The 17878-nt window shown below is 41.4% G+C and overlaps 1 protein-coding gene and 1 non-coding gene across 5 annotated transcripts in view; both read left to right on the plus strand.

Moving 5' to 3' along the window:
- Positions 1–17753, plus strand: part of LOC132828279 (high mobility group protein HMG-I/HMG-Y-like) — a 105137-nt gene extending 87384 nt beyond the window's left edge. For all 4 annotated transcript variants that reach the window (XM_060845254.1, XM_060845252.1, XM_060845253.1 and 1 more), the window contains one exon: positions 17100–17753. In XM_060845254.1, coding sequence (XP_060701237.1) covers positions 17100–17162 — 63 coding nt within the window. In that variant the 3' untranslated portion in view covers positions 17163–17753. The remainder of the gene's footprint in view (positions 1–17099) is intronic.
- LOC132828486 (U6 spliceosomal RNA) lies at positions 8717–8819 on the plus strand. Its single transcript, XR_009646129.1, has one exon. It is a non-coding gene; the product is annotated as a U6 spliceosomal RNA (small nuclear RNA).
- Positions 17754–17878: the final 125 nt, after the last annotated feature.

The raw sequence follows: 17878 nt of genomic DNA on the forward strand, positions 1-17878 counted from the left end.
CAACCGGGATTATAGTATCATCTGCGAAGGCTTCCTTTCCTGATTCCACACTATTAACTTAGGTAACTCTCCAAATGTATACTGATTGTGCCCTTTTTTCTACTTTATTGTTAATTAAATTATGTGTTTGCTGATAGTAGCTGACTTTACCTCACCACCACCACTTTGACTTCCCCTCTGTCTTTAAATTATCAGACTGCTCGTCCAATGTACAGTGCTCCTTGTATCTCAGTTCTGACAGTATCATTCACTTGGCTCCTCCAGGGACGCACAGACTTGCATTAGCTCCCTGTTGAACAATGCCTCCATTTTAAAAGTGTTTACTTTATCTCGAATCCCTCTATGCCATTGCTTCTCCCAATCTGTCTAATTTCTTCCATGTTTCCAAGATATCCCCACTCCCCAATTCTGGTCTCTTGAAACATTTTAATTTTAATTGCTCCACTATTGATAGCTGTGCCTACAGGTGCCAAGGCCACAGCTCTCGAATTTTACCCCTAAACCTCTTCTCTTTTCTGAAGCTTGTCTCATCTGCCCTAGCATCTCTTATGTGGCTTGCTGACAGATAATGTTTGGTAATGCCCCCCTGAAGAACCTTGAGACACTTCACCATGTCAAAGGCAATGTGTTTGTCCAACAAGACGTTGTTAATGCCAAGGCTTGGTGGAACTGTTAATGAGAAAACAGAAGGGTAAAATTAGGCTCCGCCAGTGGCTTGAAACTGGATCAGAGTGAATCAATAACTTATTTTACAAAGCTCCTGATATTGCTTCAATTTACTTCAGTCAAAACTAAAATCAGACAGTGTGCCAAATTTCCAAATTGCTTTGAGCACTTTTCCCACCACTGACAGGATATGCCAACTCATCCCCAGAAAATACATAACCTCCTGGAACTTATGATTTGAATATTTTTTAGTGTATGATTATTTTTAGATATACGTTGATATTTTTCTCCATTCGACAAGAATAACAATGATTTGCATTTACACGGCACCTTTAATGTGGAAAGACATCCTCGTGTTCTAAGCCATAAACAGAAGTAATTGGGCTTCAAGCTAATAAAGGAGACAAGACTGGAGAAACCGAACCCTGTCAAATAGACATACTTAAAGGAGGATGTTAGAGGGGATGAAGAGGCACAGCACCTTCCAGGAAAATGAGTGTGTGGAACTAATGTGACTGAATGCATAACTGCAAGTCAAGAGGGAGTATGGAGAACAGCACTACAGCTCAGGATCAAAACAGGAGAGGAAGTTTGGAGAGCTGAAAGGGCCGAGTGTGTTACACACATGATCAGAGCAAAGTCATGAAAGGACATAGGCACTCGTCTGTTCATTAGGTTGTGTAATTTTGGTCGACCCTTGAAACTCACTGATCTGTGGACCCTCTGTTTTATTCCCCTTGAGCCTTGGTGCTATATCCATATCAGGATACTTTGCTCTTGCACTTTAGTAGCTCCTGGACCACCTGATCATTTTTGTCAAACTAGTCTTGATATTTCCTGATAGAGAAGTCCAGAGTCTCCTTGGAAATGCTTCTTTAAAGGTAGACTAGACTATGTTTGGCTGTGAGGCAGAGTAGATGTTCATAGAGCTTTTGAGTCCATTGTAATTAAAGTTCCTGCAACAATGTTTCTGCTGTGCTGCCATTTTTGGGCCACGCTAATAGAAACAATAGATCAGATTAGATTAGTCAATGGTCACTCCAGCATTCACCAAATCCTGTCATGGCCCAGATAATATGGACATCTTTGTGGTTCCTCAGTCAGGCAATGATGTATTAAGTAGGTGCCAGTATGTGGTGTAACAGTGTTGCCAAGAGGTCTTCTATATGTCTCTCTGGTAAAATAGGGTGTGTTATGACCAGATCATGTTCTAGGCATTTTGTCAGAAGAACTCCATTGCTATTTGTTTTCCCTGTGTACTATTTTGCTGGTCGCACCTTTCTAGAGCTTTGTATACCTTCTGACTCTGGTGTAGAAATCAGCAAGGAGAATCATCTTGTCTCCTTTAGGATACAGAATAATGATCAAGGCTAATATGGAATTTCACTGTGGACTCACATCTAGGGTTAGGATGTAGATACTGATGAGTACAGTGTACTGTATCTGGATTGGTATGAAACATTCTATTATCCCACAATAGGGCTCACTTACTTGGTCAAGTAGTTTTTGTTTAATGAATCTCAATTTTTAATGGCATGTTTGTTGATTTACTAACCTAAAGACGGCTACAAAATTAACAAATTCTAAGTGAAAAATAGTTCTCCAAAATTCAGGAGGACCTATATCAGATGAATTTGCCAATCATTACTGGAAGGGAATGTTACCAATCTTGAATGAAAAAAATGAAATACTTTTAAAATCATGCCCTAATGCACAAAAAAATTGAAGACAAGGGCATCTGATAATGTGGTTAACTGGTCATGAACTGATTAGACAAAAGTCCATTTACAGACTATAAGAAGATAGTTCTCATGAGAATGGGCATAGATATTGAGCTCAGCCTGTTGCAAGAGATGCCAAGAAGATTATTGGAGACTGACAGGAGATAGCTGAGCTAGCAATCGTAAGCCTGTTTTTTAAAGTTAAAGAGTCACATGGCTACTCGGGTCTGCACAAAGCTGTTGAGGCTTTCATTGGGGGGAGATTTGGGTGGAACCCCAGAATTAAGTCGAAGTTTTTAAATGCTTCTTTGTATCGGTCCACACTCCAGCAGGTGAAGTCCATCTATCAATAATGCAGTGTAGAATTGACTTTAAACCTCTCGTTTGCAAAGCGCATAAGGTGTGGTCCTGAATAATTTTTTTTAAAACTTATCAACCTGTTCAAAGATGTTATAACACACCTGGAGTATGTGGGACTGGAATCCAGGCCTCCCCGTCCAGAGGTAGACTGTACCACTGTAACACAAGAGGGCCCTTCCTGAACAGATCATGATGCTGATCTGAATGATGTTCATCTGAAGGTGCTGAAAGAAATTGAGTTATGTGCTGTAAACATGTTGCTTATAGATTTTCCAGTTTGTCAGGGTGTAAGATTGATCAATTGGACTGCCTTGATTTTGATTTTATTGTCACATGTATTTTATATATAAGAATACAGTAATATGCAGTGGAAAGCTTTCATGTGTCACCATGATGCAGCTCCATTTTGACTAATTTAAGAATAATGGAAAAGATGAAAGATATAGCTTGAAGAAAGTCCATCAGTCAGTCCTGAGCCAGCACATCAATGTCAACCACAGCTGCACCACCATCTCCCCGTGATCACTTAGCCGCTATCTGCACTGGACCCAAACAGCATCTAAATTGCTGATCCTCAGGCTCAGACTTTGCTGAGCCGATACTCCTCTGCCATCGTCTTGCTGCCGCTGACTGGAAACAGGCTTTTCTGTTGCCAGTATTTTAAAAATATATATTCCTGGTGGAGACTGAATGGTAGGGAGGTACAATGAAATGACGAACCTGCACTGTCCCTTCCTGCCCTGACCTGGCGGTTTGCAGTTAGTCCTTTTGATATATGCATCTGGGCTTTGATACTGTCTATCTAGGTATAGTAATTGAATTGCTTAGGTTATGAATAATCCGTAAACTTGTATACAAATTACATAAGCATAGGCCTAGTATATATATATATTTTTAAAATTTTTGTTTGTTTTTATTTTTAAGAATATGAGCGATCTTTGGAACCAATTGCAAATTAATTGAATGAGTGCATAGTCAGTTCGAAAGGGTTCAGATGGGTTCCTAATTGTGGCTGATGGAGCATATGATAAGGATGGGATGTCTCATGTTTGTTATGATCTCCTGGAATAGCCTTTTCACACCCTTTTCAGGTCAGGGAACAATCTGTCTGATGCTGTGGGATTTGAAATGTCAATTTAACTTATCTCCCCACAAATGCAGCTGGACCTGCTGAGTTTCTCCAAAACTTTGTTTAATTCAGACATCCAGCATCTTCAAGCATTTTCTTTTATTGGAGTTAACGAATTCTATTCTCATTTCGAAATGGTTCGGCAGGCAGGGACAAACAAATGGAAAATAGAAAATATGTAGTTAAATCACCAACAATAACTTCACTTTATTTATCAGACCATATAGTGGAAAAAGTACATCATAATGCCAAAATGGAACTGAGAAATTTATGTTCTTTCTGGCATAAACTAACAAGGATTAGTATAGCTGGCTTCCAGCTGAAATTCTCTGTTAGGCTTGTGTGTATCAATGAAATCTTAAGTGTTGGCCTAGTATAGGTCCTGTTTTTACTCAGTGAATTTTATGCATCTGATTCTCTCAACCGATGTGCCAAGGAGGAAGTGGCTATGCTGACTCATAATCACATTTTAAGTTGACTCATCTGTTTTCCACATAGTTGCAGTTTGGAACAAGCAGTCTTGTCAAGCCCTGTAATGTTTTACTATAGAAATCTACTTAATAAATCTTTCTGGCAAGGGAAATATTGTGTGGAGCCAATGATCACATGTAGGCTTCCCTTCAGTTTACATGCCGTTAACTGAAATCTGGAACTTCTAAAATGCTTTGATACAAGAAGCATTTTATTTTCAAATTGTTTGCTGTTGAAGTGAATAATTAAACTCTTTACATATACACAGATCTGTATGGACAGTGTCTATTTGCAAGGTCTGAATATGACTTATACCTTTATTGTCAATTGATTGATGTGGGTGGGGAAATCCTTGCAGATGAGCAATGTGGTTCAAGAGTTATTTCCTGTCCCACTGAATGCCTGAAATCAATCATAGCAATCAACATGACATGAGGGAATGCTTGAAATAGTCTCTCTGCTGAAGCAGGGACTCAGAACAAATTTTAAAAAGCAATGGTTCAAATTCACTGTTTCCTTTCCAGTGTTGAATCTGTGCTCTGTCAACTCTGCAGAAAATCCAGCACTCCTCTTTACTTTTATTAACCACATTAATAAAGTGTGGATCCTCAGATGTTGCAAGTTGCAGTGACTTGTAAGCTGTATCCAATACATCTCAGGTGCAAGTTTACCTCTGCTGTTTTAATTGCTAGGTGATAACAATATTGAGCATTAGTTTCTGAAGTATGTACTACATTGTTGAATCCATGTATTCTCAATATTGTTGCAAACTGGGGTAAGCAACTTCAGAAAATTTGCTTTAAAGCAGGTGAAGATGTGCATATAGAAACCATCGGCGGTGATGAAAAAAAATGTCAGTGAATTCCAAAAAAGGGATGCATTGAGTGCAGCAGATTTATGGAGAAGAACACAGATTTACATAGATTTGGAGAGAAAAGTTACAGTTACGGAACTAAGACACAGACTGAAATAAATAAAATACATTTCTAAAGTAAGTTCCATAAGATAGTGCCCATATTGAAGCTGACCATTAATTAGCAACATCCACTGAACGTGACAACAGAGGGGGCTATCTAATTCAGTATTAGGTTATAACTGAATTAATTTCTAAGTGTATCTCAATTACAAGAAGAACTTAGGAAGTATTTTTATACCAAAACCTTGGGCTACAAAATTTGCTTGATGGACACTTGGAAAATGGGACAGAACAGGATTCCACTCGACTTGACCCAACTTTCAAATTATATCAGTCTTTTCAGATTCCTTATAGTGAGGCTGTCTCTTGGAGGGTGTGGGGTTGGAGGTGTTAATCCGGGTATGGTTGGGGAGGGTGGTATTTAATCAGCATAGTGCAGGTGCAGTGTTAGTAGTAAATTCCTGGAATACACCTGGAGTAAATCTTCCCCTTAAATCCTTTGCAAGTACTCAGCAGCAGGTAACATAATTTCTGAGAGTCCTAAATCTTACATAGAAAGTCAATCCTAGAAGAAACCCAGGGTTGGATTTTCTGATTCCTGTCAGAACAGATTTGATATGAATCTGGCCTGTCTCAAATATATCTGCTGAAGGAAACCAGGTAGAGCCACCACTTGGTGCAGGAATGCCAATGCTCTGTGCTGGGTTGGGGTGGGGTAACTGTTTTTGAGTCAAGGGATTGGGGTCTGCTGTGTTTGTAATGCGGTTGGGGTCTGCTGTGCCTGCATCAGGGCTGGATGCTGTTCTGCCCCTGATGGGGGGAGGGGATCACTGTTCTGTAGAATGGAGAGGGCCAGGTAACCAGATCAGGACTTACTCTGGGACTTGTGATTTCTGACCCTGGTCATTCAGGTCAGTACACTTTTTATTTAACATCTCTTGATCCAATGTTTCGGGAATTAAAGCTTCCAAAAGCAATCTGACAGTGACTGATGAGAGCTAGGTATGTAAGTGAGGCAGTAGGGTACCAAGTGAGTGTGGTTAGAGTAGACCAGGATGGGAAGGGGCAAGAGGTGGAGTGGGGTTTTTGGGTTCAGCAGGGTTGGTTCAAGGTTCAGTGCAGTGGGGTTCCAGTCCATCAGTTCTAGTTTGGGCCATGGCGGGGCCTGTCTATGCCCAGGTTGGCGGGTGGGGCTTCGGAGTCCAACTAGGCCAGGGTCAACCGTTGAAGGGGATGGTGGCTTTCTGATCCAGAGGGGATGGTCAGGCTGTGGTGATGTGGGTGGTTGTCAGGTGCAGCAGTGTTGGACTGGTTGAGTACAGTTTGTACGTAGCCTGTTTTGAACAGGCTAACGAAGATGTTATGAAGGAGTATCACTGGATTTGAAATATTAACTCTGTTTTTCTCTTTCCACAGATGCTGCCAGACTTGCTGAGTTTCTCCAGCACTTTGTTTTCATTTTCAGATTTCCAGCATCCACTGTACTTTGCTTTTATATGGTTACTAGTTTTATTGCCTGCACTTTTCAGGCAGCCCCTTCCTCTTGGCAATGCCTGGTCCCACCAACTGGAGGATGGTAAGTATGATGGGGCCTGCTGGAGCCTTGCAGAGGAGAGGAGGCAGCACCTTGGAGGGTCAGCAACCTCATTAAAAAGTGACCCAAATGAAGTATAAAGTATAAAGCAATCAAAAAGCAAGCAAAAAAATTTCACCGTAGAAATACCTTAAATGTATGCTTGCTTTGAACTTCCTAAATTGTTTGGGTTCAGCAATATATCAATTGAAAATTGCCACCTTACCTACAGTGATAATTAAGGATGTAATAACTGAGCATTTGGAAAGTGTTGACAGAATCGGTCCTAGTCAGCATGGATTCATTAGAGGAAACGGCACGGTGGCTCAGTTGTTAGCACTGTTGCCTCACAGCACCAGGATCCTGGGTTCGATTCCAACCTCGGATGACTGTCTGTCTGTGTGGAGTTTGCACATTCTCCCCATGTCTATGTGGGTTTTCTTCCGCAGTCCAAAGATGTGCAGGTCAAGTGAATTGGTCATGCTTAAAATTGTCAATTAGGTGCATTAGTCAGAGGGAAAAGGGGTTTGGGTGGGTTATTCTTCGCAGGGTCGGCGTGGACCTGTTGGGCCGAAGGGCCTGTTTCCACACTGTAGGGAATCTAATCTAATAATCATTTGTCAAATCTTCTGGAATTTTTTGAGGGTGTGGCCAGTGGAGTAGATAATGGTGAATCAGTAGATGTTGTGTGTCAGGACTTTCAAAAGGCTTTTGACAAGGTTCCAAACGAGAGATTAAGGAAAATTAAAGCTCATGATATTGGAGTAATGTATTGACGTGGATAGAGAATTGATTGACAGGCAGCAAGCAGAGAGTTGGAATAAATGGGTTCTTTTCAGAGTGGCAGGCAGTGACGAGTGAAGTGCGCAGGGTTCAGTGCTGGGATCTCAGCTGTTCACAATATACATTAATGATTTGGATGAAGGAATTGAATGCCACATCTCCAATTTTGCAGATGGCGCTAAGCTGAGTGATAGTGTGTGCTGTGAGGAGGATGCTAAGAAGCTGCAGGGTGACTTGGAAAACTGGCTGAGTGGGCAAATACTTGGCAAATGCAATATAATGTGGATAAGTGTGAGGTTATCTAGTTTGATCACAAAAGCAGAAAGGCAGATTATAATATGAATGGTGCTGGCCTAGGAAAAGATTGAGGTACAAAGAGAGCTGGTTATCATGATGGAACAGTTGTTGAAGGTTGACATGCAGGTGCAGCAGGTGGTGAGGAAAGGGATTCGCATGTTCTCTCTTATAGTGAGAGGATTTAAGTATCAGAGTAAAGATGTCTTGCTGCAGTTCTACAGGACTGGGTGAGGCCACAGCTTGAGTATTGTGTGCAGTTTTGGTCTCAGTCTGAGGAAGGATATTCTTGCTATTGAGGGAATCCAGCAAAGATTCACCAGATTGATTCCTCGATGGCAGGACTTATTAAATAAGGAAAGACTGGATAACTGGGCTTGCAGTTGCTGGAATTTAGAAGAATGAAGGGACATCTCGTGTAAACTCCTCATGGGACTGCACAGGCTAGATGCGGGAAGAATATTCCCCAATGTTGGTGAAGTCCTGAACAAGGCATCACAGCCTAAGAATAGGTAAGTCATTCATGACCAAGATGAGGAAGAATTTCTTCACCAAGTTGTGAACCTGTGGAATTCTCTCCCACAGGAAACTGTCGGGGCTAGTTTGGTAGATTTACTCGAGGGAGCTGGACATGGCCCTTGCAACTAAAGAGATCATGGGGAATGGAAAGAGGGTGGGAATGTGATACGGAGTTTGCATGATCAGCCATGATTACTTTGAATGATGGCCTACTCCTGCATCTATTTTCTATGCATATAAGATTAGATTAGATTAGGTTACTTACATTGTGGAAAGGTCCTTCGGCCCAACAAGTCTGCATATACTAAAATTGGAACGATACAGAGAAGATTAGCATGGCCCCTGCGCAAGGATGACATGCAAATTCGTGAAGTGTTCCATATTTTTTGTGAGTGGCACGGTAGTTAGCACTGCTGCCTCGCAGTGCCAGGTTCAATTCCCACCTCAGGCGACTGTGTGGAGTTTGCACGTTCTCCCCTTCTCTGTGTGGGTTTCCTCCGGGTGCTCCGGTTTCCTCCCACAGTCCAAAGATGTGCAGGTCAGGTGAATTGGCCATGCTAAATTGCCCGTAGTGTTAGGTAAGGGGTAAATGTAGGGGTATGGGTGGGTTACGCTTCGGGTCGGTGTGGACTTGTTGAGCCGAAGGGCCTGTTTCCACACTGTAAGGCGATCTAATCTAAAGTCCACACTGACCCGCCAAAGTGCAACCCACCCAGACCCATTCCCCTACATTTACCCCTTACCTAACACTATGGGCAATTTAGCATGGCCAATTCACCTAATCTGCACATTTTTGTGTCTGTGGGAGGAAACCGGAGCGCCCGGAGGAAACCCACAGAGACCCTGGGAGAATGTGCGAACTCCACGGTCAGTCGCATGATACGGGAATTGAACCCGGGTCTCTGGCTCTGTGAGGCAGCAGTGCTAACTGCTGTGCCACCATGCTGCCCATTAATATCCATTAACAAATTCCAAAAGTAGCTTAGCAGACCATTAATTGGAGGTGAAAAGATTTTGTTTCACCACGCCCAGCTTTTTTTTGAAAATTGTGTATCATTTCAGAGACCCATGCGTGTCGTTGTTCCTGCCCCCAGTGGCAATTGAAAATTCAGCCCACAGGTTCTACAGCCAAGAAACTGTGTACCACCAAAGTCTTCTTGTTCCTACCTGTGTGTGTATTCAATGTGCTGTCCTCTGCTTCAGTCTAAGACAATTCATGACCATTGTCTGTCAGCTGCTGCTCAGTTGAGATGGTGTGTGATTCAGTTCTTAAATATGCCAGATGCTGAAAGCTGTCATCATCTTGATGAGAGAAAATGTTCTTCATGCAGTGAGTGGTTAGAATTTGGAAAATACTGTCTCCATTGTACTGCTAGGCAGGTTCAGTTGTGGATTGCAAAAGTGATTGAAATAAACACCTGAAGTGGATTGTAAAGAAAAGGCAGGCGGGTGGAATAAACAAAGCTGTCTGAGAAAGACCTTGATGGAATGAATAGCCTCCTCCTATGTTGTAACCATTCTATGATTCTGTTCTTATGGTAATAATTGAGCAGGACAAGCAATTAGATGTCATGTGTGGCAGATGCAGTGTGAATCCATATGGGGAGGAAAATGAATAAACACTTTCAGCTGAAGACTGGCCTAATGGAGAATACCTTCATTTTACAGGGATATTTAAATATTTAACAACATATAAAGAGAGGATCAAGCAAGTGACTTAGTAGAATGCTCTTCAGGTAGATGTTGCTTAATCTCATCATTGTATCAGATTGAGTGCGTAAGAATATTAATGTGCTTTTGCACATTATAGCCATGAATGGCGAACAATACTTACACTCATGACACAAACCATCACCTCCTTCTGGCCCTCAGCAATTCTCACTTTGCCTGTTCTACATAGACCAATCTTTCTTGGGATATATTTCTGTGGGAGGACTGCACCCATTTGAATCTGTAATCTCCAGTTTCTTCCCACAGTCCAAAGACATGCAAGTTAGGTGAATTGGCCATGTTAAATTCTGCTGTAGTGTCCAGGGATTTGCAGGCTAGGTGAATTAGCTACGGGAAATGTCAAGTTGCAGTGATGGTTTAGATGAGTAGGTCTGGGTGGGATGCACTTGGGAGGGTCAGTACAGACTTGACGGACCGAATGGCCTCTTCTGCACTATATACATTCTATGATGATTGATTGCAAAATCTAAGGGACGTTGGACTCTCCGTTAGATGATGTTGTCATTAGTATGATAATAAATTGAGTGCCTGCACGAAGAATGGCTTTTAAAGCTTCTCCAGTTCTAAAATCCTGCATGACCACACTATTTCCTGACCCAACTGGGCAAGCTCTTAATCAGAGGCATTTTCAACATTGGTAGGCCCTAATTATCCAACTGGAGTGTGACTCACTGAAGATATGCAAGCTGATCCCTGACAACACGTAACCAGCAGTTCAGGAGCCAAAGGAGAGGTTAAGAAAAAATGTCTGAACATAGTGGGTGGTTAGGATGTGGAATTCTCTGCCACAGGAATGACTTAAAGTCCATAAGCTTTCTTGAAAGGGCAGTTGCTTCAAAAAGGGGAAAAGTACATAGCATTGGAAGTAAATAAGATCATGGTATTAACTGGGATTGAGACATGACTGATCATGTGGCTGTTTGTCCTTCTGTCATTCTGGAATTATACCTTTCCTGACACCATGTTTGAAATCTGGTAACTCAGTATAAGATTTAAAAAAAATTTAATCTATATTTAAATGAAAATATTTTTCATGTTACTTGTGTGTAGAAGGTTTAGCTCTTTAAAATGACAAAAGCATGCAAACAGATAGTTACAGGGGAAGTAATTCCTCTGGAGGAATTTGAAATGAGTGCAAAATGAGAGTGAATTCAAGCAATGCTTTTTTTCACAAGGATAGTGAAATTGTAGAGGTTATTCACTTAGAGTACACGAGACTGGGATCTGTAGACTTTTCATATATAAACATGTTGAAAGAAGTGGATTAATGATATTAAAAGTTAACCATGATCTATCTAATTGAATGGTGAAATGGTAGAAGGTGTAGCTTGGCCAAGTCCTGTTTCCATGCTTCAATAAGAACATAGGGAGATTCTAAAATGAAAAAAGAGAACAATTACATTTTCGTTGTTTTATATATTTAAACAGAATGTAGTAGTTGGGGCAGCTGAGGTTATTGGGTGAGATGGGGGCACCTTTAGACCTCTACAAACTTACAATCTAAAAAAAACTCCAAAATTGATCTGAATTTCTACTAGCATCCGACATTTGAGCATATCTTTATCTTAGACTTGTAGACTTTTCCTTTTTATTCCCTCTTAATGCAACTGAAGACTTTTAAAGTCTGCTTATAATAGCCACATATATAAAAAGGTGTCGTAAGGGATAGGATTTACTCTCATCTGAACAAATTTATTGTAAGACAATATTGGCAGATTGAGGAATATTTGATTTGATTTATTATTGTCGCATGTACCTAGGTACAGTGAAAAGTTCTGTTTTGCGTACAGCACAGACAGATCATACCATACAAAGTACATAAGGTAATAGAGCAGTGAAAAATACAATGCTATGGCTGCACAGAAGGTACACAGAGAGCAAGATCAACATTAAGTTTAAAATTTGAGATGTCCAATTCAGGTATACAATCCTCTATCTGAAATGCTGGCGGCCAGCCGGTTTTCGGAATTCTGAATTTTTCGAATCTCGGAATAAATGACAGCTCAATGGTGAAATTATTAAAAATCTTACCAGATAGCAGACTTATTGTGAGTAACAGGCCCTCAGACAGAATTGAGGCCTGCCAGTGCTGGGCCATGCGCCCCCCCGCCTCACATCGCATCTGAGTGACACGCATCGAATAGGTGTGGGGTTCGGTTAACTGTTTACACGCCAAACAACCTTGTTAATGAGAAAAATACTTCACAAAAAACCTTTTGATTTTGGAGCTTTTTGAAGTTCGGGATTTTGGGTAAAGGGTTGTCTACCTGTAACAGCAGGGAAGAAGCTGTTCTTGAATCGATTTGTGCTAACATACAAACTTTTGTACCTTTTGTCCAATGGAAGAGTGTATCACCAGGGTGAAAGGGGTCTTTGATTCTGTTAGTTGCTTTCCTGAGGCAGCAGGACGTATAGATGGAGTTAATGGATGGAAGGCTGGTCCGCTGATAGACTGGACCATGTTCATGACTCTTGTCTCCATTCACAAATATGTTGAACATTGCTACTATTTTTGACACCCTTAGTCTATTTTGTGAATTTAGGAATCTGATTCCTGTTTTTATGTTCTCTATCAGGATGGAGAACTGGTTCTGAAAAGCAATGATGTAACAGAACCTTGAGCAGCAGGTGGCAATGATGACGGTGGACACTGAACAAGGAGCTGAGCACTTCTGTAGGACCTGCACGAGCAGGTGGAGAGGCAGGGCAGCTGGAGCAGTTGTACAGACTCATTGGAAACAAAGAATATATTTTCTGGAGAGAGGGTTGATGAGAAGAGTGGGATTCCTCAGCTCACTGTTACCTACATGGACCTTCCATGTGCATAGTATATATATATAATAAAATAAAACAAAACAAAACTGCAGATCTGAAGCAAAAACAGAAATTGGTGGAGAAACTCAGCAATATTCTGATGAATAATCACTAGATTTAAAATATTAACTCTGTTTTCTCCCCACAGATGCTTCCAGACTTGTTCAGTTTTTCCATCAGTTCCTGTTTTTCTTTGTGGTGTATATCTTCAATTTCTCCTCCTGTTTGTATGATATAATTCCAGCCAGACATGTGTTCACATCGCCTGTTACAATTTTGGCTTGGTCACCAGACTTTGCACAGCACAGGCATCAAATCAAGGCAGACGAGGTTGAAAGATGCATGGCCAAGGTGGAGGAGATGTTGCAGGAGTTGAAGCTCATAACATCGGTAAAGGAAGCTGAAGTAACTCTGGATCAATGGATGCTCAGATATCGGCAGTAGGTATTGGACCTTTAGGGCAAACCTGGGCAGAGGCTCCCTCCCCACGTGCGTTCCCTTGAGGCTACTACAGGGGATGGAGGACATACCCCTAGTTGGATGTTCTATTTGCTAATGAATAGGAAGCTGGACAGATTCAGGGGAAGACCAGAAATACCCAAAGATCCAGTGATTTGAAGACTGGATTGAGGTCTCACAGTCATTCATGTGTCCATGTGACTGAGCAGGAGCCATTCATGATGGAAAATCTGTGCAGAAAAACCCATTGGGAAATAATAGATAGAGATACAGTAACTCATAGAAGATTGCAACAGATCTTTGAGGTACTGGTTATGGTTTTGGGGCAGTATTAACCTTACATAGTTAAAGCAGTGGTTTTATGTATATCAACCCAACCATCCTGTGGCTCAACACTTCAACTCCCTCTCCCACTCCACCAAGGACATGCAGATCCTTGGACTCCTCCATCGCAAGACCATAGCAACACGACGGCTGGAGGAAGAGCGCCTCATCTTCTGCCTAGGAACCCTCCAACCACAAGGGATGAACTCAGATTTCTCCAGTTTCTTCATTTCCCCTCCCTCCACCTTGTCTCAGTCCCAACCCTCGAACTCAGCACCACCTTCCTAACCTGCAATCTTCTTCCTGACCTCTCTGCCCCCCAACCCCACTCCAGCCTATCACCCTCACCTTAACCTCCTTCCACCTATCGCATTTCCAACGCCCCTCCCCCAAGTCCCTCCTCCCTACCTTTTATCCTAGCCTACTTGGCACACTCTCATCATTCCTGAAGAAGGGCTCATGCCTGAAACATCGATTCTCCTGCTCCTTGGATGCTGCCTGACCTGCTGCGCTTTTCCAGCAACACACTTTCAGCTCTGTCTCTATTTTATCCAGCTTTTCATGGCATGGAGTTTCTGCTTGTTTGTAATCCATTCAGTATTCTAGTTGAAGAAAGTTGACAATACTCAATATTAAGAGATTTCCAAGCATTCTTGAAAAACTTGTCTGGTGACAGCATTTCGAGGATGGCAAGTGAAGCAGCGAAGCCTTTGAACTTGCTGCATATGCTCCAAATGTCAGTCTGTATGGGACCCTTGACATATTCGAGTGGCAGGGAAATGGACTATTGTTTTACCAGTAGCACGATTGCTGTTCATGAAGGTGAGTTGAAGGAGACCCAGAGGAGGCAGCTTGTTTTTACCCTCGAGTATCAGATGACCGCTGGTAAAGATAAGTATCATGACCTGGTAAACCACAGAATTGTGAATACAAATGACTGTCCGCTAAAGATTCCCGACCACAGAATCCACTCCATCACTGGGAGGATATCTGGAACAACCTGCAGAAGTCTTTCAAGCGAAGTGTCATCCAAAAGTCGTCAAGTTGTTGAGACTCCTCCCACAGCCCTCTTGAGGAAGGAAGACAGAAAACTAAGGATGTGTTGATGACTGGGGAATCAATGTAAAGATTCATAAGGGTATTTACCATCTACTCAGGCTTGAGCAAGCACTTCTAGTTCTCAAAGTTGCAAAGTATTAATGCATTCTTAATTTACATGCAGTTATAAACAGCTACCCCTCACTGAGCAAGACAGTGAAAGGCAGCATCCTGAACATGCTCTATGGAAGTCTATGAATACACAGGAACGCTGTTTGGGCTCTGTAATGCGCTTTCCACCTCTATGCTTCTGATAGATAAAACTTTTGGTGACGTTAATTTCCAATTCTTCCTGGTATATGTAGACAATATACTGATCTTTAGCTTAACACTTGAAGGAGACCCTTGCAAAAGTAGATACCGCCTTAGGCCACTTGTCACAATTTAACTTGAAAGTCAAAACAGAGTGTCAACTTTTCTGCCAAAAGTATGGTGCCTTTCATTCTTTGTTCCCAATGATAGAAGTATGGTCCCAGCCTCAACTGGAGACAGAACTGCATGAGTTCCTTGGTGTAGGGAGTTATTATAGGAGATTTGTAAACAGATGCATAGCTGGATGTCCAGGTTTGTGATTTACTGAGGCAATCAGAAAATGCTGCAGGAGTGATCGAGAACGAAGGAATGAGGTATGATATTTCATGAAGCAGCTCAAGGAGTTGGACCCCTGCATGTGAAGACTCTTGTTGAACCCTTCAGCAGAAGCTTGTTTTATCACCTATGGTTGCCTACACCATTTCTAATTCCCGTTCATACTGGAAACTGGGGTGACGCAGTGGTTCAGTGGTTAGCACTGCTGCCTCACAGGTGCAGGAACCCAGACTCTATTCCAGCCTTGAGCGACTGAATGGAGTTTGCACATTCTCCCCATGTTTTTGTGGGTTTCGTGCAGCTGCTCTGTCTACAAGACGCACAGCAGATATTCACCAACTGTCAGTGGACAACACCTTTCAAACCCACAACCACCTCCACCTAGAAGAACAAAGGCATCAGATCCCTGGGAATGTCACCTTCTGCAAGTTCCCATCCAAGCCACTCACCAACCTGACTTGGAATTGTATTGCCATTCTTTCATTGTCAAAATCCTATAATTCCCTCCCCGAGGACAATGTGGGTCAACCTTCACCACCTTCTCAAGGGCAACTAGGAACGGTCAATAAATGCTGGCCAGCCAATGATACCCACATTCCATGAGTCAATAATAGAAAAAAAACCTCCACAGCCCTGTGTGGTAGACAATTCCAAAGGTTCATAACCCTCTGAGTTTAAAAAAAACCTTATCTCAGACCTAAGTGTCAGCCCCTTTTTAAATCATGTCCCCTGGTTCTAGACTCCCCAACCGGGGAAACATTTTACCCACATCTAGCCTATCTGTCCTTTTAAGTATTTTGTAAGTTTCAATGAGATCACTTCTCATTCGGAACTCTGGAGAATCAGATCTGATTTTCCCCAAGGACAGTCCTGCATCCCAGGAAAAAGCCTTTGTTGCACTCCTTCAATGGCAATCATAACTTTCCTGAGATAAGGAGACCTAAACTGCATGCAGTACTCCAGGTGTGGTCTATCTGAGCTCCTATACAAATGAAGCAAGACTTCACTACTGCTGTTCTTAGATCCTCTTGCAATAAAGACTAATATTCCATTAGCTTTCCTAATAGCTTGCTGGACCTGTATGTTAGCCTTCAGTGATTAAATATATGATGTCAGTGATTGACTTTTATTGTCTCCCTTATATCCCAGTATGCCAAGTCAAGTAAAGTTATTGAGTTGGCTTCTTTCTTCATGAGGATGTTAGTGTGTAATAAGAGCACGGATTGAACTTCTGTTATAAATATCACAGTTTGTAAGTTATGCAGCCTAAGAGAATACTATGAAAAAATTGAACTGGGATAATCACTTTTAAAAAACATAGCTTTTCTAACTCTGGGCATTTTCTGGCTTTCCCTTTTGTGGCCACTTAATTTTAGGGGAACTTCCCTTTTAATTTGCATGTATGTATTCCAATTCAGATATGTCTATTCATAATTTTGTGTGTTTTTTTTGTTCTTTATTTTTCTTCAATCTTTCTTTATGTCACTTTCATTTATACTACAGTTTTACAAATTGGCCTGGATTCTGTAGAGCAAGAGACAAATATGAATGAAATTTTCTTGGATGCCAAAATCAGTTTTTAATAGGGCTAAATGGTCTGCAAAAATTCCGAGCCAATTTCTTTGATTGTAACTCTCACTTTTATTTGTCCAGGAAAAGGTGGAACAGGAAGAAGAGGAGCATGCTTCACCAGAATCCTCAGAAGAAGATCAGTAAACTTGCAAGACTGGCACTACCTCATTCAACAAATGGCTCCTGTCATTAGCTGGACTAAAAATCTTCTCACACTGTTTTCATCAATGTAGTCTTAACAGGGGACTGCAACAGCACTGGAACACTACAGGACTTTTTTTCCCTTTTAGTGCAGTTCAAGGTATTTCAAAGAAATTAACAATTAATAAATGAAGTCTCGATCTTCAAATTCACTTCATTTTTTTTCTAATTCAAGCCTCTAAGCATTAGGTCTTCAGGTTATACCAGCTAATAGGGCCATGCCAATGAACAATTTTGTTCTACTACATATCATATATTAGGGATTTGTTATGTTGCGGACAATTCACATAGAATACGTACATGACCTTGGCTAACATGATGACAATTGTAATGACTGTTATAATGGTACACCCAAAAGCAGCTCTTTAAACATGCTGTTGTTATAGAATGTCAACCCATGCACAACAGTGGAATTCCATACTAGATGATAGAATGAACATTGCCCACAAAATCAAAATGGCTGCTTTACTGACAGCTCAAACTATTCACTTTGTATTTACTTTTCTTTCATTTTTGTTTATGGTATGGCTTAGAATCATGTAGGTGAACTTTTGTTATTCGTTGAAATAGATTGTATTCTTTTATTTTGTAGACTTGTCTTCTGAAGTGAGGAGGACTCTGCATTTCTCTAGGCTCTATATAATAGTTAACTGTTAGCC

The sequence above is a fragment of the Hemiscyllium ocellatum genome, chromosome 26, assembly GCF_020745735.1.
Source record: "Hemiscyllium ocellatum isolate sHemOce1 chromosome 26, sHemOce1.pat.X.cur, whole genome shotgun sequence".
Classification (NCBI taxonomy): Eukaryota; Metazoa; Chordata; class Chondrichthyes; order Orectolobiformes; family Hemiscylliidae; genus Hemiscyllium; species Hemiscyllium ocellatum.